This window comes from Musca autumnalis, unplaced genomic scaffold (genome assembly GCF_047663935.1).
Source record: "Musca autumnalis isolate F117 unplaced genomic scaffold, ASM4766393v1 scaffold_1, whole genome shotgun sequence".
NCBI classification, from domain to species: Eukaryota; Metazoa; Arthropoda; class Insecta; order Diptera; family Muscidae; genus Musca; species Musca autumnalis.
The window spans coordinates 48,749,883-48,775,172 of record NW_027411644.1 but is presented as its reverse complement, the minus strand read 5'-3'; the positions used below and the strand labels follow the sequence as shown (position 1 = coordinate 48,775,172).

At 35.7% G+C, this 25,290-nt stretch overlaps 1 protein-coding gene across 1 annotated transcript in view; it reads left to right on the top strand.

Annotated features, from left to right (window-relative positions):
- dpr17 (defective proboscis extension response 17) overlaps positions 1–25,290 on the top strand; it is a 126,183-nt gene that overhangs the window by 81,635 nt on the left and 19,258 nt on the right. The window contains exon 3 of the mRNA XM_073963460.1: positions 14,351–15,336. Coding sequence (XP_073819561.1) covers positions 14,351–15,336 — 986 coding nt within the window. The remainder of the gene's footprint in view (positions 1–14,350; positions 15,337–25,290) is intronic.

Here is a 25,290-nt window from a genome sequence, read left to right as displayed (position 1 = left end):
TTTACATTTTTTATAACGACAGATAATTACTATCATAACAATGCTTTATAAATAAATTAAAAAGTATAATCAAGGTATTTTTATATTATAAGGGAGTGAATATAAAACGTATTTATAAGATTAAATGCAGTGAAAATGTGACTGAAAATTTCTAAACACTCCAAATCGACTAAAATCGTTAAGACTAGCGATTTCCGTAATTTTAGTGGTTGAAACGAAGAACTTTTCACCAATTTTATGACGACTCGTGCCCAAGAATAAATTTGACCGAAATGTTTTTGTTGTACCCTTTCCGTATATACTCGTAAATTCATCTTCTCTGAAATGGTGTCGGTCGGCCCAAACACCGGTCAGTCGGTCCAAAGACACTCTGCATTTCCTAACAGGCTGTCGGATTGACAACAATTTGTTTGGATTGTATGATATACACATCGGTTTGTGTCTTTTTGGTCTGTCAAGTGGCAATGGATGACAGTCACGTAAACTGTCACTTGTACCCTTTATATTGGGTGAACGGAAAGAGCTAGAATTCTCACCGATAAAGAGTTAGAAAGATGCACCAAAGTGTGTTTGGAAATTCGACCAGTAAGTGTACAAAAATTACAAAAAGTTATTAAATTTAATACAAAGCACAGTGGTCCCACTTGTATGGAAAAGAGTGCCAAAAATAATTTTAATCGAGCTACCGCCTCCACATTTTAAACCTTGCTTTATAACAAGCCAAAAAGATAGAAAACTATTTTTAGTGGATGTAGGTCCATATTTGGATATAGCTCCGATAGAAAGGTAACGCCCGCATTTTAGTATTTTGACGATTTTGGCCAAATTTGCCAACCGATTTGGATGTTATTTTGCATTTTGATTTCTGAGTGAAAGAACTACATCCTTGCAAAAAATATTCAATATAGGTCCACGTTTAGGTATAGTCCTCATATAAATCTACCCTCAGATATTCGGTATTTTGACAATTTTAGGGAAATTTTCCAACTGATTTGGCTGTAATTTGACATTTTGAGTTCTGAGTGAACCAAATACTTCCATGCAAAAAATGGTCAATATCGGTCTACGTTTAGGTGTAGCCCCCGTATAAAGATACCTCCCGATTTTCGAAATTGACGATTTTACCCATATTTTCCAACCGATTTGGCTGTAATTTTGCATTTTGAGTTCTGAGTGAGCAAAATACCTCCTTGCAAAAAATGTTCAGTATTGGTCTATGTTTAGGTATAGCTCCCATATAAACGTAGCTCCCGATTTTCGGAATTTTGACGGGTGGCAGATGTGGGCAGCTGGACTTTTTATACCCTCCACCATAGTATGGAGGGTATATTAAGTTTGTTTTTCCGTTTGTAACGCATTGAAATACTCATTTGCGACCCTATAAAGTATATATATTCTTGATCAGGGTAAAATTTTGAGTCGATCTGTGCACGTCCGTCCGTCCGTCTGTGGTACGTTTTGGTATAGCCCCCATATAACGGTACCCCCCGATTTACGTTTTTAGCTAAATTTTCAGACCGATTTAGCAATAATTTGACATTAAGGGTTCCTAAGTGTCAATAAGCTTATATAACAAAAGTTGTGGACATAGGTCCATGTTTTGGTATAGCCTTCATATAACGGTACCCCCCGATTTACGGTATTTTGACGTTTTTAGCTACATTTTCAGACTGATGTAGCTAAAATTTGACATTTAGGGTTCCTAAGTGCCAATACACTTATATAACAGAAGTTGTGGACATAGTTCCACGTTTTGGTATAGCCCCCATATAACGGTAACCCCCGATTTAAGGTATTTTGACGTTTTAGCTAAATTTTCAGACCGATTTAGCTATAATTTGATATTTAGGGTTATTAAGTGCCAATAAACTTATATAAGAAAACTTGTGGACATAGGTCCACGTTTTGGTATAGCCCCCATATAACGGTACCCCCCGATTTACGATATTTTGAAGTTTTCAGCTACATTTCCAGACCGATTTAGCTATAATTTGACATTAAGGGTTCTTAAGTTTCAATTAACTTACATCACAAAACTTGTGGACATAGGTCCACGTTTTGGTATAGCCCCCATATAACGGTACCCCCCGATTTACGGTATTTTGACGTTTTTAGGTACATTTTCAGATCGAGTTAGCTATAATTTGACATTTAGGTGTCAATAAACGTATACAACAAAACTAGTGGACATAGGTCCATGTTTTGGAATAGCCCCCATATAACGTTACCGCCCGATTTCAGGTATTTTGACGTTTTAAGTCACATTTCTAGACCGAATTAGCTATAATTTGATATTTAGAGTTCTTAGTGACCAAAAAACGTATATTCGAAAAAATTATGACATAGGTACATGTTAACGGTACCTCCCGATTTTCGGTATATTGGGATTTTTACCTACAAGTTTTAACCGAAATAGCTGTAATTCGAACATTTGACATTTGAAGTTCTTAGTGGTCACCACACCTCTCCACCAAAATTCTCTGATATTTTGGGAAAATGCGTCTTTTGTTTGCAGGCAGGTCAAGTTCGATGCTGGGCTATATCGGTCCACGTTTTGGTATAGCCCCCAAATAACGGTACCCCCGATTTACGGTATTTTGACGTTTTTAGCTACCTTTTCAGACCGATGTGGCTAAAATTTGACATTTAGGGTTCTTAAATGATAATAAACTTATAAAACAAAACTTGTGGACATAGGTCCACGTTTTGATATAGCCCCCATATAACGGTGCCCCTCGATTTACAGTATTTTGACGTTTTTAGCTACATTTTCAGACCGCTTTAGCTATAAATTGACATTTAGGGTTCTTAAATGTCAATAAACGTATACAACTAGTGGACATAGGTCCATGTTTTGGAATAGCCCCCATATAACGTTACCGCCTGATTTCAGGTATTTTGACGTTTTAAGTCACATTTCTAGACCGAATTAGCTATAATTATACCCTATACCACAATGTGGAAAAGGGTATTATAAGTTTGTTTTGGTAAAAATTCATGTAACACCGCGAAATATTGGTCGGAGACCCCCAATGTGGTATACCAATCTTCATATCTCGACGAGATAAAGCGATTTTGAGATGTGTGTCCGTCCGTCCGTCTGTCCATTATAAATTATAAACACGCTCCAGGTCGCAATTATGGACCGATCGTCACGAAATTTTGTATGGAGGTCGGGTTCAGATCAGAATAGATCCCTATTCTTATTGGTGATGATCGCGAAATATTTAGCGGGTGAAATGGACCAAAAACTTAATATATATCCAATTTTCTAGCGGCTCTGTAGGTCTCAATAATAGTCCGATCAACCCGTAATTTTAAATAAGGTAAGAGTATATCACAAAGGAAAAGCTTGCAATTTGAGATGGCGATCGGATAATATTTAGAGGGTTAAATGGACCAAAACTTTTGTGTGAAAATTGTGAAAATTTTTAATATACAGCTTATATCTTAATTCCTGGAAGTGACATTCCGGACAAGTGAGATATACTTGAAAGTGGAACGCTTGACCTTTCAATTGATGCCAATTATGTTGGTGTGCATGATCAGATAACAGAGTTGCAGCCTAATATATTCCGTTATTTGTTTGTAGTGTAATAATAAACTCGATAGAAGTCGCAATTATACATCAATAGTCACGAAATTTTGCACCGGGTAAGAGGAGTATAGGTCGAAAAAGATGCCTACAATTTTGAATGATGATCTGATATTCTTTAGCGGGTGAAATGGACCATTACTTTTGTATGAAAAATATAAAATTTTATTTATGGTCGATATTTTAATTCTTTGGGGACATATATATTTCGCAAAGTAGCCTACATATGGGAAAAACTACTGACCTTTCCTCTGATGTAAATTGCAATAAAGTGTTTGCTAGATAACGGGCCTACTGCCTAATGGGTTCCGTGTAGAGAACCACATTTTTATCCCATGCTCTTGTCTCTCCATAAGTTTGTGTAACACCACGAAATATTTGTCCTAGACCTCTTATTTGGTATGCCAAAATTCATATCTCGACGTGATAAAGCGATTTAGCGATGTGTGTCCGTCCATTAAAAATTGTAAACAAGCTTAAGGCCGCAATTATGGACCGATTGTAACGAATTTGTTAAGGAGGTTGGGTTCGGGCCAGAATAGAAATGATTAGTTTTGCTTATGATCGTGAAATGTTCAGGGAATGAAATGGACCAAAAACAAAATTTTAACCAATTTTGTAGCGGCTCTATAGGTCAAAATAATAACCCGCAAAATGTTAAACAAAGTTTGAGTTTATGATGAAGAAGAAGCGTACAAACCAACGTGAAGATCAGATAATACTTAGCGGGTTAAATGGACTGAAACTTTTTTGTGAAATTGGTAAAAACTTCAATAACGTAGCGGTTAAACAACGGAAGTAGTAGTACTACATAAGTGGGTTTCATTACATTTTAGTTTGTGTGAACTAAATTTTCCTTTCCTGCTACAAAAATGTCTTTGTCATGCTAGATAACTTTTTGGTTTTGGTCATAAGTATTATACAATTCATCTCTGATATTTGATAATTAAATTTTCACAATCATTGAAAAGAAGTTCTGTGGAGAGCGATTGTCCAGGGATAGTGGTATAGGGTATCCCATGGTCGGCTCCGTCCGACTATAGACTTTTCTTACTTGTTTGATATTTAGGGTTCTTAGTGACCAAAAAACTTATATTCGAAGAAAATTATGAACATAGGTCCATGTTTTGATATATAACGGTACCTCCCGATTTTCGGTATTTTGATAATTTTACCTACAAGTTTTAACCGAATTATCTGTAATTTGAACATTTGACATTTGAAATTCCTAGTGGTCACCACACCTCTCCACCAAAAATTGTCGAGAAAGGTCGATGAATTGATAAAGCCCCCATATAACGGTACCTCCCTATTTTCAGTAATTTGATGATTTTAGCAACAATATTAAACCGAACTAGCAGTAATTTGACATTTGAAGTTCTTAGTGGTGACAACACCTCTCCATCAAAAATTGTCAACATAGGTCCAAGTTCGGATATAGCTCCCATATAACGGTACCTCCCAATTTTCAGTAATTTGCAATTTTAGCTACAATTTTTAACCGAACTAACTGTAATTTGACATTTGAAGGTTGTAGTGGTCACCACACATCAGCATCAACAATTTTCAACATAGCCCCAATATAACGATACTTCCCGATTTCCGGTACTTTGAGGATTTTACTTAAAATGTTTAACCAACGTAGGTCAATGTTTTGGTATAGCCCCAAAACAAACCTCCCGATTTTCCGTACCTTATCTTTATTTTTTGGACGAACTTTCTGTAATTTGAAATTTAAAAGCCAACAAAAATTCTGCAACAAAAATTGTTCATTTACATACATACATACCTCCGAACTAGCTGTTAATGACATTTGAAGTTCCCACGTTATGTACCGATTTTCGGTATTTTGAGGATTCTAGCTGCAATTTTTAACCGAATTAGGAGTTATTTGACATTAAAGGCTCCCATCAAAAACTGTCAACATAGGTCCATGTTTTATTATAACGCCTATATAACGGTACCTCCCATTTTCTAGTCCACCAAAATTTGTCAACATACATAGTTAGATATAGACACCATAAAAAGGGCCTCCCGAATGAAGCATTTTATGTACATTATCTGACATTTTAACGTACCCACTTAAAGTTGGGGACAAGAATGATAACTAATTATTCCATTTTAGTTCAGAATATTTTATGGTGGAGGGTATGGAAAGTTCGGCCCGGCCGAACTTAACGCTTTTTTACTTGTTATAATTTAACTCATAACCTACGAATGATTTGCGGATGTATTTTTCGTTTTTAAGGCCTCACAAATCACAACTTCTTCGACTTAACTTGGCATAAAACCACTGTAAATTTACAAGAATAATGCAGGACGTTAAAAATTTTATATTTTTAGAGAATATTTATTTCAATCGCTATCAAATTTGTCGTCATAAATTTTGCGATTTTTGTCCATGGGCGGAACCACTGTCCAAAGTGTATATTTTGAACGGCTATGGCTAGAATCTTGTAATTTGGTATGGAAATCAAGGTTGGGAAGTGATGTTTATAAAAGGAAATGGTTTTGGAAATCTGTACGAAAAGTACTACATGGTACTAAATTTAGTACAATTTGGATTTGGTAAAAGGATAGAGCTAGAAACTTGAAATTTGGAATTAAAATTACTGTTGAAGAGTAGGATTGAGATATGAGGATGGTTTCGGAAATCCGTACTTATGTGTACGAAATGTAATAAATGGTAGTAAATTTGAAACAATTTAGATTTGGGTGAACGGATAGAACTGGGAACCTGAGATTTGGAGTGAAAATTACTGTTGAAGTGTAAGATTGAGGTAGTTTTGTAAATTCGTACTTATGTGTACGAAAAGAACTAAATAGTACTAAATTGGGAATAGTTTGGATTTGGATGAAAGGATAGAGCTGCACACCTGGAATCTGGAATTAGGATTATTTTTGAAGTGCAGGATTGAGATATTGAGTACAATTTGGATTTTGGTAAGTGGATAGAGCTGGAATCAAGAAATTTGGAATTAAGATTACTGTTTAAGTGGTGGATTAAGATATGAAAGTTGTTTTGGAAATTCATACTTATAATTACTAACGGATAAAGTTGTAAACCTGAAATTTGGAATAATGATTACTGTTGAAGTTTAGAACTGATATATGGAGGTGGTTTTGGAAATTTGTACTTATGTGCACGAAAGCTACTAAATGGTACAGAATTTGGTACAATTTTCATTTTTGAGAACGGATGGAGTTGGATTACTCAAATTTGGAATTAAGATTACTGTTGAAGTGTAGGATGGAGATATGAAGGTATTTTTGGAAATTCATATTTGAAAGGTACTAAATTTAGTAATATTTGTATTTGATTGAACGGATAGAGGGGGAATTCTGAAATTTGGAAAGAAGACTACTGTTGGTGTATAGGATTAAAATAATTTTTGGAAATCCATACTTATTGCGTACAAAAAGTACTAAATTGTACTAATTTGGTACACTTTCGTTTTGGGTGAACGGATAGAGCTATGATCCTGAAATTTAGAATTAGATGGAGCGTAGGATTGAGATAGTTTTTTGAGTTTGAGTACTTATGTGTACGAAAAAATCCTAAATGGTAATAAATTTGGAAACCTAAAATTTGGAATCAAGATTACTATTGGAGTGTAGGATTGAGATATGTAGGTATTTTTAACAATTCGTACTTAAAATATTTGATTGAGCGGAATTCTGAAATTTGGAAATAAGATTGCTGTTGAAGTATAGGATTGAGATAGTTTTGGAAATTTGTTCTTATCGCGTGTAAAAAGTACTATTTGGGTGAACGGATAGATCTAAGATTCTGAAATTTAGAATTATGATTACTGTTAAAGTGTAAGATTTATATAGTTTTGTGAATTTCATACTTATGTATACGAAAAGTATTAAATTTCGATCGAGTTTCACTCGCGATTGAAATTGGTACTTCACTACGAAAAGTATTAAATGGTACTAAATTTGGTATATGAATAGAGATGGAATTTTGAAATTTGGTATTTTAGTCGCTGTTGGTGTGTAGGGTTGAGATATAGAATTTGGTTCAAGTTATTATTGCGTAAGGAGGTAGATCTGAAATTGTGATATTCGTTATTGTGATAAGAGTTGACTTTTAGAGAGGAGATAAGGATAAGGTTTTGGAAAATCGTACTTATGTATACGAAAAGTACTAAATACTGCTATGATTGGTTTTGGGAGAACAGATAGAGCTGTAAGTTTTGGATATGGGGAAGTAATGTTTGAAACTTTTACCTATTATAAGTACTTATGAATACAAATCTTAGCCAAAGTTTTTTCCTTAACCTCTATACCATAAAACGTAGATTTGCTCGCAAAAAATTAAATTTTTACAAATGGAATTGCAAAAGAAATTTGGGTTTTACCATATGTATATTTATTACAAAGTTTGGTAAAATCATATCGCATCTGTTCAAAAAAAGGTTGTAACTCAAAATTTAGAAATGTTCACTCTTTAATAAAAATCGATACTGTAATAAATTCCTAATATTTTGTCTACTCTTTCGTAAATATTAATATTATGTCACTTTTCATGTCTGGAGGGTAACTACTTATGTATCAACAGTTGTTGGTATCTATTAAAAAATAGAAATGTTGAGATACTATCCTTTTGTTGAACAGGTGTAACATACAGGGTCTAACACTATTACAATATTGTAATATTTGCATAAGCATCAAATTCAATCAATTCTCAAAATCGAATTGAAAACATACATACATACACATCACATAATAAGTATAATAATAAGTAGCAAATTAAATAAGATGTTTACATAATAATTCCATCGAGCTTGTATGAAATACATTTCATAAGTCACAATAGAATGTTATGAATTTTATTATGAATAACCATGTATCTGCTTTATAATATTGTGTTGACAAATTCACTGGATTTAGAAATTCAATATAAATCTTCAAACATTGAAGTCAGGTGTTAGTTACAAGCTTGTTATATCTGTTATTCAATAAAACGTATCAAAAACAAAAAAATTATAAGGTATACATTTCATTTTCTTCTTAAAAACGAAATAATGAAATAATATTTTTTCACAATCGTCAACGCCACAAACGTATATCAATCGATTTAGTAATTTTATATCATTTTCTCGAATTTGTGTAAGCAGAATTACTAAATGGCTGTTAACTAATTTTCCACGAAATTGCAAAGATAAGAGAGTACGTTGATTTCTCACATCCAACAACAACAACAACAACAACAGAAGTAACTACAACTGTGTAGGTAAAGAATATAACAATCGTATTATTTGCAAACCATTGCCTTGGATACGGAAAAACAAATAAATTTCAAAATGAACGAGGAGGAAAACAAACGTTACGGAATCTGTTGGGCAACAACAGGCCAACAGGGAAATTAAGACCATTTACGTAAATTTCTTATTTACAAATGGGTATTCTATTTCAATGTGTTTTTGTTTGTTCTTTTGTATCTGCTAGTGGCAGTATTTTGGTAACCGGAACACGTTCTTTGCTTTAGTGTCCTTGATAACAGAATTATTCATCAGTTGTTGAAAAGTACAGTTATTTGGTTTGTTATTATGCTGTTTATATGTATATTAAAGTGATTCAGTATTAGAATGCAAATTTCAATAAAATTGTTCTAGAACGGAAGTATATTTTTCGTATTTGATTTAAAAAATGGTTCAAAGAAGACGAATTCCAACCTTAGACTTCTCTTGCTATCAAAAGTTTTTACTTCGTCCAAATAATTTGTTTAAACAACACTTAGAACTTCCATATATAGTTGACACCTTAGCTGTCTGTATACTGCAGACTACTCAAGTGGTTCTTGTACCTATGGAAAACCAATTAAGCGGTTCTTCTGTCTACAGAACCATAGAAGACCACTTAGGTGGGCTTATTATCCATAAAAAACCAGTAAGTAGTGTTAAAAAGAGAAAGACCATTAATATGGGTCTTCTGGCCACAAAGACCACCCTTTAGGTGGGTCTTTTGACAAATATTGGGGAATTCTTAACTACGTCCCACAGCGTTGCCGCTTCCATACAAAAGTGGATAAAAATAGAAGGAGTTGACCTCGGTTGATGAATTTTTGCACAAGTACTTATAAGAGCATAGGAATGAAAATTTTCAGCTTTGGTCCATATCAGTTCAGATTTGGATAAAGCCCTCATATATATCTTTCCCCGATTTTGCTATAACTCGGTGAATTTTGATCGAACAGCCTTCAAATTTTATATGTGTTTTTTAGGCCCCTGAGTAGTTTCACCGATTTTGTGGATTAGGGTGATTACAACAGACGGACATGGCTATTTTGACTCAGAATTTTATCCTGATCAAGAATATTTAGGGTCGCCAATGATTAGCTCAATGCGTTACAAACTGGAAAAACAAACTTAATATACCCTCCATACTACGGTGCAGTGTAGAAAAATGTAGCAACAATCTTCAAAATACTGAGGTACCCTTGTCTGGGAGATATGCCAAAACATGAACCTATCTTTAATTTTTTTAGGATAGAAGTTTGGTTACCACTGAAAACCTGAAATGTAAAATTACATCTAGCCCGGACAAAAAAAAAATGCAACTAATATCCTCTACATTCTTAAAATCCGGAGGTGCCGTAACATTGGATCAATGCTAAAATGAGCATCTACATCTGTTCACAATTTTTGGAGGAGAAGTTTTGTGACCACTGGGAACCGCAGATGTCAACTTACAGCTACTTCGGTTAAATATTGTAGCTTTAATCTTCAAAATGTCGAAATTGGGATGTACCGTTATATGGAGGCTATACCAAAATATTCGCCGATATAGCCCATCTCCAAACTTTACCTGTCTTCAGGGAAAATATATTCAGCTTCAAAAATATAGAAGTGGGTACGAAATCTGCCAATATGGACCTACCCGTCCTTCTTTCTGCCTGCTTGCCTGGATGGTGCACAAAATAACTCTCGTAGATTTAGCCGAAACTTCATATTTCGTAATATATGGGTACCTCTTGTCAGCCTTTAGACTAACGAGGCTATATACACTTTCATACGATAAAAATGTGCCTCATCGAATTAATGGTTTTAGACTCGAAGTATCCGTTTCAGACAATTTGGAGTGAATTTATCCATATTCGTCCGTATGTCTGTACGATAACTCCGGAAACGGTTCAGCCGATTTGGTCCACAAATGTGTCCCAACTTAGATCAAGTAAGAAGAACATATGGGTCCACTTCTCCCGGTACATAAAAACCAGTCGTTTGTGGAATTCAGAAACAAGAAGTCCAAACCCGTAGAGTGAAACAGGGAGTTCCCCAAGGAGGGGTGATATCTCCTGAACTGTTTAACCTCTACCTTTCTGAAATTCCACACCCCCCAGACGGATGTATGCGGATGATTGTACGATCTTGGCGTCGGGTTCTATCGTCGATGACATATGTGATAGGTTAAATGTCTACATAGCTGACCTAGTGCAGTTCTTCCATCTGCGGAATATGAAAATATCCGCCGCACTGTTCACCACATGGACGGCTGAAATGAGGCTCCCACTAAACATATTGGTCAATGATGCACTGATTCCGACCGCTAACTACCCTAAAATACTGGGTGTAACGTTCGATAGTATGTTTAAGTCGTCCGCGCATACCACAGCTATTTGCGATAAGATCAGAAGTAGGAACAAGGTGCTCAAGTCGTTGGCCGGCAGCACTTGGGGAGCTGGCAAAGATACCTTGTTGACCACCTACAATGCAATAGGCCTGTCTGTGGTAAGCTATGCGGCGCCATCGTGGTCCGCAAAGGTTAGCACTACGCAGTGGAAGAATATTCAAACCTGCCAGAATGCTGCCCTGAGGACTGCAACAGGGTGCCTCCTTATGACACCAGTGGACCATCTTCAGGAGGAGACGAAGATTTTACCGGTGCGTCAACACAATAAGATGTTGTGGATGCAGTACCTGCTAGTGCGTTATCGCAGTGAACATCCCTGTCACGATTTAACCCTTCGTTGGACACCGATATTGTTTGTCACATTCGTAACACATGAGTCTGGCCAGACCCATGTAATAAATATAAATTTTTTAGTAAACTTAATTAATATTTTCGTATAAAAAGTTGTAGAATATGTTTTAAGGATCCTAATCTTACATATATAATCGTTATTTGTCAAAAAAACATACCGAAAAACACTAAATTTAATTAATTTTATCAAGGTAGTAAAAACGGACATATGCCTATGGAGTAAAAATTCTTACTTTTCTTGTCTCTATGCTCGAAAATCCTATTTATATATAACTTCAATGCACTATATTTTATTTTTGGGTATTACTCTGAATGAATAGGGTCTATTTTATAACTTTACAGCTTATTGCAATGCAATAACGATAATATCAATAGGTAAATGAGGGCATATGTCCTAAGGACTTTCTTCTAATTCATGTGGAGAATCCTATATTTGAACCATTCCACTCCACAAAAAGAGCATAAAGGCTTTGTAATGGGTTTTATTTGTCCAGTTATGTGTAAAATTGTCTAAAATAAATGTGTAACCCTATTTCCAAGGGATTTTTTTAGGTTGTGGTACGTACACTTATTTCAAACCCATCTCCTACTTTTGCGACCTTTTTACGTGCAATTTTAAAGACATGGTAGGGTGAAATGCGACAATTTTCATAAAATGGTATTCATTCTGTCAAATAATTTAGAAAAAAACCAATTTTAAGAAAAATTTTGGAAAATTTTCAATAAAAAAATAGGTGGGGTCTGGCCAGACTCATGTGTTACGAATGTGATATGTATGTCAAAAAATCCTTGTAGCTCCTTTTCTGGTGATCCTTTTGACTTCATGTTTCTTTCGTTGGAAAGGTAAGAAAATTTCATGAAGCTACCTGAAATCTCAGGTCCATAGCTTTATTTTAACCCAGTTTAAAATGCAAAATAAAATGAAAAAGGCCTGGCTAGACTCAGGTGTCCAACGGAGGGTTAATGGACAGGCTTCCTCCACCCAGGCATGTCAGGAGAGATCTTCATGATCTGGAGAGAGAGGTCCAAAGATATAAAAGAGAACCTCTAGACCAACGAGCCTATCAGGCAGGCTTAGATAGCATTCACACTGATATGGTTGCGCAGGCATGTACTTGGAGACCACCCCCCATCCATCGCAGCAGAAGAACGCCAGCTGCCAAGGCAAACACTAGTAGTTTTAGCCCTCACTAGTGGTTTTAGCCGCCTCAATTCGTATTGGGCCCGACTTGACGCCACGATACCCAGCACATGCCCAGCATGTGGATTGGGACCACACGATACACTGCCTTTGTTTAGCTGCCCAGCTAAACCCACTCACCTGTCTCCTGATTCCTTATAGACGCAACCAGTCCAGGTTGCATAATTCTTGAATCTGGATACAGAGGAACCTGATAACTGAAATAATACACGAACGAACACATTTGCGTTGCTACAACAACAACAAAATTCAATATTTTCTTCTAAAACTGTGCAAAAAAAGCTTTCTTGCGGATCAACACTTTTTGATCCAAATTTGTTCACTTAACACATTAGGATACAATATGGACTTTATCGATCCACTTATTCCGGTACATCTCACACCAAATGACTTATGAGCACGGTTACTAATGAATGGAGTATTTGATTTGGTCCAAAACTTGTGCATCGAAAAATTTCTTCCAAACGTTCATAAAATTCCAAGTAATTATATATCGAACAACACCTTCGGGTACCGCCCTTACAAAAGTTCAACTTTTTCACTTAAGTGTAGTTTAAGGGCTGTTGGAGGATTGTTTTGAAATTTTTACTGAACATACTCGTTGTGGTCCTTGTGGGTGTCACCGTGTTGTAATGGTAAGTACACCCGTGTTACACCATATAAACCCAGATTCGATTCCTAGAACAAAAATACCGCTTAGTTTAATGTTGGCAACATTTCCTGAGTATTTCAGGCAAGTACAACTTCTCTACTAGTGTTCCCATAAGACTCGACCTTCAGACTCGGCGAAAAGAAAAAAGATTCCATGTCATCCCATGTCCCATATGTATCGGCGTGCAGACATCCATATGTCCCTTCGGAGATTTTGTGGGAACATATCGCTCATTTACTCAAAGAGTGGCATAAATCAAAAAATGGGTTTTTGAGTTAGCAATTTCTGTTTTTTCTACGACTTCTACTTTATCTTGTGTCAAATTTTCAAGTTGATATCTCTAAAACTCAACGAGTTACAGCTTATTTTCTAGGAGTTTGACATAGATCATCGAAAAAGTTTTTTGCATTTATAAAGCACTAAAACACTTCAAATCATGCTTGATCTTGCACAGAAATTTAGCACTGATATCTGGATAGTTATCAGCAAAATATGGGCCAACTAGTTATTTTAGGCTTTGTGTAATAATCTTTTTAATTTGATTAATTTGATTTTTTGAAATGTGTCACTCTGTGAGTAAATTAGCGATATGTTCGGTATACGGTTTGGACGCGTCGATAAAGAAGGTCTAATATATTTGAGGTGCTGATATGATAGAAATCTTTCATTATATTTTAGTGGATATTGTGTGAAATAATTTATCAAGTTTTTAATTTTTTTTTTTTGTTTTATCTCATTTCCTCTCTTTTGTTTTTAAGTTTTTGCATTTATAACCTCATGACCTTAATTACAAATGATTTTTCGCATTCAAAACTTGTCTTTGCACTTTTCATTCCTTCCCACTTACTTTTTCTATTTCCGACAAAGTGTAAATTCAATCAACCTTAGTTACCTATCCTCTTCATTTCAGAATTTACGATATGTAGTAGCTCTTCTGTGCTGGAACAAAGACTAAAAACAATTTCCGTGGTCAACACTAGTCACAGCAGCAGTAGTAGTAGTGGTAGTAGCAGTAATAGCCGTCAAATTCCCGCAGAGACAACAAATAAATCTTACAAAATCACTGAAAGTTTACCAAACTTACCTGTCACATTGACGACGCTGACAACAACAACTGTTCGAACAACACTGTCTCAAGCACCAGGACTTCATACATCATCATCATCATTTTCGTCACAATCATCATCATTGCCAGTTGCAGAAGCCCTTGCATCAGCAGTTGCATCAATGTCCGGCACATCAATATCCACGTCAACAGAGAAAAAATCCTCGTCGTCATCATCATTAAAGACCTTAGAAACAGCAGCACTAAGTGAACCATTACCATCACCATCTGCAATATCCTCTGCATCGCCTGCGTTACCCGAATCACCGGTGGCAATTGAAACAGTTGAAAAATCACCATTTTCATCATTCTCTTTAACAGCAACCACACAAATAGAGAATGAGCCATTTACGTTGGACGATTTCAATGCCTCCAGTGAGTTATTATCGGGACCGACATCAATCTTGAACACTCACGATTCGAGTGATTTACCACCGCTCACTGAAGCCGAACAAGCAGCTAAGGATTTATTAACGAAGGGATTTTCAATTCCCACATATTTACCACCATTTCCTGTCTTTGCAGTGGCAGATTTGCCAGCATATTTAAATATGGTATCGAGTACAACCACTGAAGCGCCGCCATCAAATCACCACATGTCACCGGATGATATGAGTTCGTTGGAAAATCTCTTATTTTTCGATAATAAAGAAGACCGGCAACAGCAGTTGAATCGTCGACGTCAACAACAGCAACATCGAAAACTACAAATACCCAGAAGAAATTCTAGTACGATTGGTCCCAACAATGTTACGGTGCAAGAGGGCAGTCATGCTTATTTGCCATGTCGAGTAAGTATTTTTTGGGTTTTGCTTTTTGTTAGTTTGACAAAATGGCAGAAAGGTTAGAGAGGGGAAATTAATATGTAGGTTATATAAGAATATAAAGATTTGACTTTAATATCCGCTAAAATGGATGAAGAGTTTTTGGGTTTGTATCTAGGATGAAGGCGATGATTGACACAAATACGCTAAATTATAATATAAGAAATAACAAAAGAATGAAAGACGTGGTTTCAGGTAAAAAAGTACACAAATCTTTAGGTTCGACGATAAAATATTCTGAACTAAAATTTATCAATGATCAATTATTTTAATGCGTTGCAAACGAAATCAAGTAAAAAAAGTGTCAGTCGGCTTTGCCGACAGATATATACCCTCAGTCAATGTGAAGTGATACTTTCACCTACGAACAGATCGAATGTATTTAAGGTCTCTTCAGAATTTTGTGGCCCTTTTTGGACATTTGAACTTGCCGACAAAAATCTGGATTAGAAATTAACTGCACTAAGACACAAATGTTGAACTTTTGTGGGTGAGGCATCCTTAGGGAGGACCAATATGGGCCATTTTAGAAGTTAAACTAAATTTTGAAAAAAAAAATATAAGGAGATTCAAAGTTTGGACCAAATTGGTTGCGCCATTCAAGTGATATCGTCATAGCACTTTAGTAGCATTTTTTTAAATATTGGGGAGAAGTACCGAAAGTTGCGGACCGGTATTGCCCCATGAAACTAAGTTTGGATGTAACATGACGATGATCCAATGTTGGACCAAATCGGTTGAACAGTTCGAGAATTATCGTGCTTTCCAACCGTCACATATAATGACATAGGGGTTTTTTACAACTTTCGGACTGTTTTCCCAAGAAATATGGACTTGCGCCTGAAAAAACTTTTACCATCGTTATGGAGGTAGCGAATGCAAATCGCTTCAACAAAAATCAAAGTGATTCGAGAGCAGGTCTTAAAGTGAACTTATCCGAAATTTTGTGTGAGAGGTACCAGAAGGAAGGAAAATATAGTCCATATTCGAACCTGATCTATATCTGGTAGATATATTGGATGTGCAAAATATGGATTACATCGGTCACTCGCTTCAAGAGTTATCGTGCGCATAATTTTTCCGAACATTTTCGAACTTTTGTGGGGGAGGTATCTGAAGGAGTGGCCAAATTTTGGACCGATTCGGCAGAACCCTTCGAGAATTATCTTGCGCTCCAACCACTACACACGGTGCCATAGGGGCTTTTTGCATCTTTCAGGCTATTTTCTCAGGAAGTATGGACTTGCCCCTGATGAAATTTATAACGTCGTATGGAGGGCAGTGAATACAAGTTATTGCAACAAAAATCGACGCGATTCGAGAGCAGGTCCTATTCTGAACTTATCCGAAATTTTGTGTGGGAGGTACCCGAAGGCGTGGACCGATTGAGTCCATATTGAAACCTCATCTAAGTTTGGTAGAAATTTCACGATGTGCAAACTTTGGTTAACTTTCGGTTACTCCCTTCATGAGTTATCATGCGCACAAATTTTCCGAACATTTTCGAACTTTTGCGGGGGAGATACCGGAGTGGACCGATATAACCCATCTTCGAACTTGAACTAAGTTTGGACGAAATATTGCGAAAGCCAAATTTTGGACCAAACCGGTTCATCTGTTCGAGAGTTATCGTGCGCACCAGCCAGCCAGACAGACAGACGGACGGACATTGCTAAATCGACTCCAAATTGTCTGAAACACATTTCGTCCAAACATACTTGGGGTCTAAAACCATTATTTCGATGAGGCACATTTTGACCGTATGAAAGTGTATATACCCTCGTTAGCATAAATGCTGTGGGTATAAAAACCAACCTAAGTATACATGTCACGCTATGTCGGAGGGTATAAAAAGTATCAGTGGTTGAGCTGAAAGATATATACCCTCAGCCTACTACCGCAATACATGAATTCAGATTATTTAATCATTACAGATCTTCAAAAGTATTCTTTAAACAAAGGTACCAAGACTTTCCACGGATTTTTATTTTAATTGTATTCTATGGACAGAATTCCCTCTTACGGTATTCTATAGAAATAAAACTTTCTAGGGTTCTTCTGTCGTTCTCTAGACTGAAGCACCCTTTAAAGGTTTCCTAAACACGGAAAACTTTCTTAGGACCTTCTACAGACAGAAGACCATGTAAATGTCTTCTCTAGATTTTCTTTAGAAAAATGTCCGATGACATTCTAAAGGTATTCAATAGACAGAAGATTTTCTAAAAGCATTCTTCAGACAAAAGACTTTCAAAATGTTCTTTAAAGACAGAAAGCCTTCTAGTGATCCTCTGTAGACAGACGACCTTCTAATATTTGCTCTAAGGAATAGACCATTCTATTGACAGAAGTCAGTGTATTAAATAGAGCAAAGCCTCTAAAAGGAGTTTTATAGGTCCGAAGACATTCTAAATGTATTTTTTGACCGAACACTGTGTAAATGTTCTCTATAGAGAGAATACCACCGCACAACGGTCTTCTCTGGGCAGAATACCCCTTAAAGTTTTCTCTAATGAGAAGCTCTTCTAAATGAGTTCTCTATAAGAATGCCGAATGGAAGTCCTTTTAAATTTTCTATAGACTGAAGTCGTTTTAAATGTCTTCTATAAACAGAATACATTCTGGAGACTTTCTTTACAAAAAGAAGTTCTAAGAGTATCTAAAATCCTTCTAAAGTAAGAAGTCTTCTTATAGAAGAGTAGCAGAATGTCCTCTCATAGACGAGTAGTAGTTCTTTGCATAGACGAGTAATTGGCCTTTTCATAGAAGGACAAAACTTCTCCTTATAGAAGCAAAAATTTAAAGCTTCTCAAAGAATACCTAAAGCTTTCTTATAGAAGATCTGAGGTCTTCTTGTAAAAAAAAACTGGAGGACTTCTTATCAGGAGGCCTTCTGTGGGACCTTCCTAATATTCTCTATAATATAAATAATAAATAATTGTTCCACAAACATCCCAGGCGGGACAGGGGAGACTTCTCTCATATCAATGAGTGCACCCCGATTCATATTAGCTCAATGATATGGGACCTACTGTTTATCGCCGAGTCCGAACGGCGTGTCCTAAGACACCACTTGCAGAGAAGTTTTACATGGCTGAAATACTCAGGAAATGTCGCCAACATTACTGAGGGGTATTTTGCCACCGTTGAAAAGTGTTTGATGTTGACTGGCCGGGGAATCGAACCCACGACCTTCAGCGTGCAAGGCGGGTGTGCATACCGTTGCACCACGGTGGCACCCATATATTCTCTATAGACAGAAGTTTTCTAATGGTTCGCATCGCGTTCGATGAAAATTGTAGGAATAATCTTTGAACAGACCTGATACTGCACTTAAATGAAAATGTTAAACATTTTTAAGGAGTTACTGGAAGAAGTTGTTTGATAGAGTCCACATTCGACTTGGTCAATGTATTACACGCCTTGCTCTAATTAGAGTGCCCACTTGCAATTTCATTTTTCACCGTAGGATATTATTTTTCACCATTGGATTTGTTTGCCAAAAAAACATGAACTTGCCCAAGAAAAGCATAACAACGCTGTAAACAGGACCTCAATGGGTAAATTCGGTAAAGATTACATAACGATCCTTGAACAGACCCTAAACTCCATTTGATCGAAAATTTCAAACTTTTGTGAGTGAGGTAATTGGAACTTGATGTATTCGTACTGGTGGAAGAAATTTTACACCATTTTTTACGGAAGTGTCTAAATCGTATACTTAATCCCTAAGCTAACGTGTTTATCAATCATTTTGGTGGGTATCGGCAGGGATAGTTAGATCTTTTGGACTATTATTTGGGAACATATAGACTTGCCCCCAAAAAAAATTAAAATTATAATGTCGCACAGTGTGGAGTAAAACCATATTAATAGGAGTCGATTAAAAATATTCCAACTAGAAGTTTTTTGAATTTTAGTATTGATACGTCAAGTAGTTTTGCCTATATGAGGGTTCAAATCCGATAATTGTTGGCAATGCATTCTCTCTGGATATTTTCCAAAAATTAACAATATTAATTATTTTCAAATATTTGAATATTTAAAGTAACGGTCGTTATAAAACATGTGATTTATTTTTTCAGTGACCAACTCATTAAGGAGTTACCCCTTTTTATACCCTCAGCCTTTAGGCTAAAGAGGGTATTTACACTTTGATACGGCCAAAAATGTGCCTCATCGAAATAATGGTTTTAGACCCCAAGTATGTTTGTACGATATCCGTTTCAGACAATTTTGAGTCGATCTAGCAATGTCCGTCCGTCTGTCTGTCTGTCTGGCTGGCTGGTGCGCACGATAACTCTCGAACGGATCAATCGATTCGGTTCAAATTTTGGGTATCGAAATATTTTGTCCAGATTTGATTTAAGTTCGAAGATGAGCCATATCGGTCCACTCCTTCAGGTACATCCCCCACAAAAGTTCAAAAATGTTCGGAAAAATTGTCCGCACGATAACTCTTGAAGGGAGTAACCGAATTAGTCCATACCTTGCACATCGTGACATTTCTACCAGACATAGATAATGTTCCAATATGGACCCTATTGGTTCACTCTTTCGGGTACCTCCCACACAAAATTTTGCTTAAGTGCAGTTTAAGGCCTGCTCTCGAATCGCTTTGATTTTTGTTGCAGCCACTTGTATTTACTACCCCCATTACGACGATATAATTTTTTTTAGGAGCAAGTCCATATATCCTCAGAAATCAGCACGAAAACTGCAAACAACCCATATAATGCCATGTGTCGTAGTTGGAGTGCACGATAACTCTCGAACGGATCAACATATTTGGTTAAAATTTTGGGTCTTTCAATATTTTGTCCAAACTTAGTTTAAATTCGAAGATAGACCATATCGGTCCACTCTTTCCGGTACCTCCCCCACAAAGGTTCAAAATTTTTCGCCAAGATTGTGAGCATGATAACTCTAGGAGGGAATAACCGAATTGAGCCAAACTTTGCTATTGGTAATATTACTTTCAGGCATAGATCGAGTTCTAATATGGACTATATCGGTCTACTCATTTGAGTACCTCTCACACAAAATTTGGAAAAGTATAGTTTAACAACTCCTCTCTGATCTTATTAATTTGTGACGGAGCAGATAGCACTTGCGGCCCCTGTTACGACGTTGTAATTTTTTTTTTTTTGTGGGAAAGTCCATACTTCTTGAGATAATGACCCAAAAAGGTCCAGAAAATCCTACCGGCACCACCTAAACTCGCTAATGTGTAAAATAACCCTTTAAGAGAGAAATCGATTTAGCTCAAACTTTGTAAATTGAAAAGTAAAATTGTAATATATTTAAATTCAGAAAATTAAGTACAACATATTTAATTATATAGTCTGTAAGGAAAATATCCATAGACTAATAAAGAAAAAAAATATTTCCTACAGATTTGTTTTACGTCCGAATATGTACTACATCGGATCACTCCTATGGGTACACCCTACCCAAAGTTTGGAAAAAATTCACTCGTCTTGGATCATTCTGAATTTTGTTGCAACATGTAGTTTTTTGCGGTCCTTTCCATCCTGGAAATTTTTCCCAACAGCTAAAAAACCTACAGAAGTATTGTGTTAACTTTTTTTCTTCGGGTACGTGGCTGAGGGTATATCTCTGTCGGCTCAGCTGACTGATACTTTCTTACTTGTTAACAAAGCGTTTTGTGGTGTCGACTAAAGCCCGAAAACGAATAGACCAATCATCATATATTTTTATGGTTTTATTATGTACCTAATAATCTTGTTCTTAAAAGAGGAAATTTAAAAAATATCAATTTAAAAAAATGTTAAACCTAAACCCTTCAAAACAGCGAAAATCGTGCGGTACTGTTCTATGGGTGTTGTATCAAAACGTGGACCTATGTTCATAATGTGTATCAGAAAAAATTGTTTGTCCACTGGGAACCCTCAATGCAAAAATTCAGCTAATATCAAAACGTGGACCAATGCCATAATTTTTATGGGATAGTTTTTGCTAAAAACGTATTTATATTTCATATTCGCGTAAAACGTCTCCACAAAGGAGTTGTAAGATACGGCACACAGTGTTGCCGCTTCCATACAAAAGTGGACAAAATAGAAGGCGTTGACCAAGGCTGATAAATTTTTGCACAGGTACTACTGAGGGCACAGGAATGAAAAATATCAACTTTTGTCCATATTGGTTCAGATTTGGATATAGCCCCCATATATATCTTTTCCCGATTTTGCTACAACTCGTTCAATTTTGATCGAATAGTCTACAAATTTAATACATGTTTTTTTCTTAGGCCCTTGAATAGCTATACCGACTTTCACAAAAATTGGTTCAAATTTGGATATAGCCTCCATATATATCTATCCGTGATTTTGCTATATCTCGGTCAATTTTAATCGAATAGCCTTCAAATTTTATATGTGATATTTTCTTAGGCCTCTGACTTGTTTCACCGATTTACGCAAAAGTCGGTTCGGATTTGCATATAGCTCCCATATATATCTTTCCGCGATTTTGCTATAAATCGCTAAATTTTTGATGAATAGACTTCGAATTTAACATGGGATGTTACCTCAGGCCCTTGTTCAGTTTTACTGATTTTGATTTGATTTCGCAAAACTCGGTACAGATTTGGATATAGACACCATATATATATATATATATATCTTGCACCGATGTTGCTATAAATCTTTCAATTTTTGAAAAATAGCCTTCAAAATTATCATCGGATATTTTCTTATGCCCTTTTAAAGTTTCCCGGATTACAAAAAAAAAAAAAAAGGTTTAGATTCAAACCTGATCCGATATGGACCAAAGTTGATATTTTTCATTCCTGTGCCCTCATAAGTACCTTTCCAAATATTCATCAACCTAGGTCAACGGTAAACTGAACAGGGGCCTGAGGAAATATCCCATGTTAAATTTGAAGGCTATTCATCAAAAATTAAGCGACATATAGCGAAATAGGGGAAAAATATATATGGGGCTATATCCAAATCTGATCCTATTTTTGCGTAAATCGGTGAAACAACTCAGGGGCCTAAGAAAATATCACATATAAAATTTGAAGTCTATTCGAACAGGGGCCTGAGGAAACATTCTATGTTAAATTTGAAGGCTATTCCTCCAAAAGTGAGCGAATTAAAGCAAAATAGGGGAAATATACATATGGGGGCTATATCCAAATCTGCCTAAGAAAATATCACAAATCAAATTTGAAGGATATTCGATAAAAATTGAACGAGTTGTAGCAAAATCGGGAAAATATATATATGGGGTTATAACCAAATCTGAACCGACATATCTCAGAAGGTTGCAGAGACGGGCAGAATGTTTTTACACATTTCCCTTCGGAAGATATGTCCAATTAACGAAAATCAAGAGCCAAGGCGGATAATAAATGCCTAAGTTATAGTGGTTTAAGTCAGAAAAACCTCACAAAAAAACAATAGTTGAATTTCTCATAATTTTCAAAAATATTTTAAATTTTTGTTTTGTTCAATATTTATTTTGAAAATTGTGAGAAATTCAGTTATAGTTTTTTTTTTATAGGTTTTCAGACTTAAACCCCTATAACTTAGGCATTTGTTAACCGATTTGAAAAATAATTACTTGTTCGAAAGATATAATTCACCCCTTTAAAAGGAAGAAGGATTAATAGAAATCGGTTGTGAAAGAAACAAATTTGAAAATGTAAGAAACCCATATTTTCACTGCTTTTACCGTAATAAAAAAATAAAACGAAGTGACCCAAACGAACTAAAGGCATTCTCGTTTTCCATGGATCCCAACACGATAGATTTTTGCATCAGAACGCTTGAATTTTTTTCTGGTCAACTTTTGTAGCACAGTTCCATTTATAGACATTTTCCGAAAAGTTTGCACCTTATAGAGTTCTTAATTGCCTTGTTGGCTACAATTTTTGTCTTTGCGTTGGATCGAAAATCTCAATAGTTTGGCCGTTATATGACAAAATGTCAAAAAACGTGAATAAAAAATTTAAAGTCAAAATCGGGAGGCTCGATTTTCACCGTAGACCTATGGTCCGTACACCTATGGTCCAGTGGTCAATCCTAGGAATCAGAAACGCGAAGGGCCCATTAAGGTTTTATTCCTTCCATACAAAGTTAACATCACATTTTCCGTTTGTTGTCCACGGCGGCAACAACGTGTGGCGCCTTGTTCGGACCCGGCAATAAAAAGTATATCCCATATAATTGAGCCAGTAAATCCGTGCGCACTTATTGATATAAGAAAAGTTTCCCTTGTCCCTTTAGAGATGTTGTGGGAACATTTGTATGTATCTTCCATTTTCAAACCTAATCTATATTTATGTGCCTAGAGATTTGTCAAAAATCGTTTACTCACTTCGAAAGCTGTTGTGCGGATTTTAGATAAAAAATATTGCTTATTTGTGGGGAAGGTACCTGAATGAGTGGTTGGCTATAGCCCTTCTTTGAGGTTGAAGGAAGTTGCAACGTTTGAACTCCCTTCACTGCTTTATTAGCCGTTAATTCTTTGGATTCCTCTGCATAAAAACCATTAATTTTTTGGTTCTAGAATTTAACTGAGTATGTTGAAAATTATGTCGATGAGTCACAAGCGATATAAATAACTTAATACACCATATGATGTCTTCATCATATGTATATACAAATTTCTAGTATCCTTCCAAGGCCATAAATATTTTTGTTTCATCTGAACATTCCATTTGTTTCTTTTTAAGGCAATATTTCCAACCATAAATCTAGTAAGTTCTATCCCACAGAGCCCCATTCATGAGACAATGAGTTCATATTCACCCACACCCAACTATGAAGAAGAGTGATGAATGATATGATCCAAATGATAGACTTGTATTAGCAGCTACAAAAAAAATGTACAGTAGAACCTCTTCTTTAACAAATTTTTATAAGTGAGCAACACAAATTTAACAATTGCAAAATTGTGAGTTGCATTAGAGTGACTTCACTGTTCAAACTGTTTCATTTTGTATTATTTTTATTTTTGTCACTCTCACATAATAAACGAAACCACTTTGTTTGATGTATCGTTAAACAGTCGAGGAGGTGTTGAAGTACTCAGCTTGTTTTTATTGCTGTGTGAGTGACATGTCCCTTGTGTGTCGGATAACTAAACGAAATACACAAAACGTGGTTTGTGCACAATTTTCGCCTTTTTTCAGATGGCAGTTGTCTACATCAAGACATCTTATGTATCGTCTATAAGACAACAACTAAAACCACGCCAAATAAAGAAAATGTGAGAAATAAAACTTTTTGTTTTGATTTATTTTTTCAATGCAGTAGTAATAAAATAGTGTTTTATTGTTAGATAAACTTGAGTGAATGGCATTTTTATGTTTCAAACATGGCTTGGCTTTTTAGAAGAGGTTGTAAAGACTACAAATTGCATGGTGCTTAGATGAGTAGTATGGATACATGAGAATATTATGGCCACTTAGTAGTGAAGATAAATTGAATAATATCTTATACAGTAACTTTATTTTTCTACTGAAAGTATTGGACGAATTTTTTGAAAACAATAGTTAATTTTCAGTTAAAAGATGGGCTTTATTAAACTGTTTTTAAATTTGAATTTAAACGCCCTCTCTTAAAAATTAATTTACCAATTTTAAATAAAGTCCGACGACACTAACACTTGTGCTAAATTCCCACAATTCATGGATATAAACCATAGTGACATTTTATGATTTTTATAACAAATACATCATGAATTTGCTTTGTTAGATTTTTGGCAAGCTCATATGTGTATGTACAACACATAAACATGTATGTTCGTATAACCCCAAAAACAAATTATCATTTATCAATGTCAATGTTTTGAAAATTATGTTCATAGTTGGTAAATGTGAATTTCAGTCACCAGTTATGTATGTCTGTATATTCTAGAAGTATGTCATGAAAACTATTAGATTTTGTT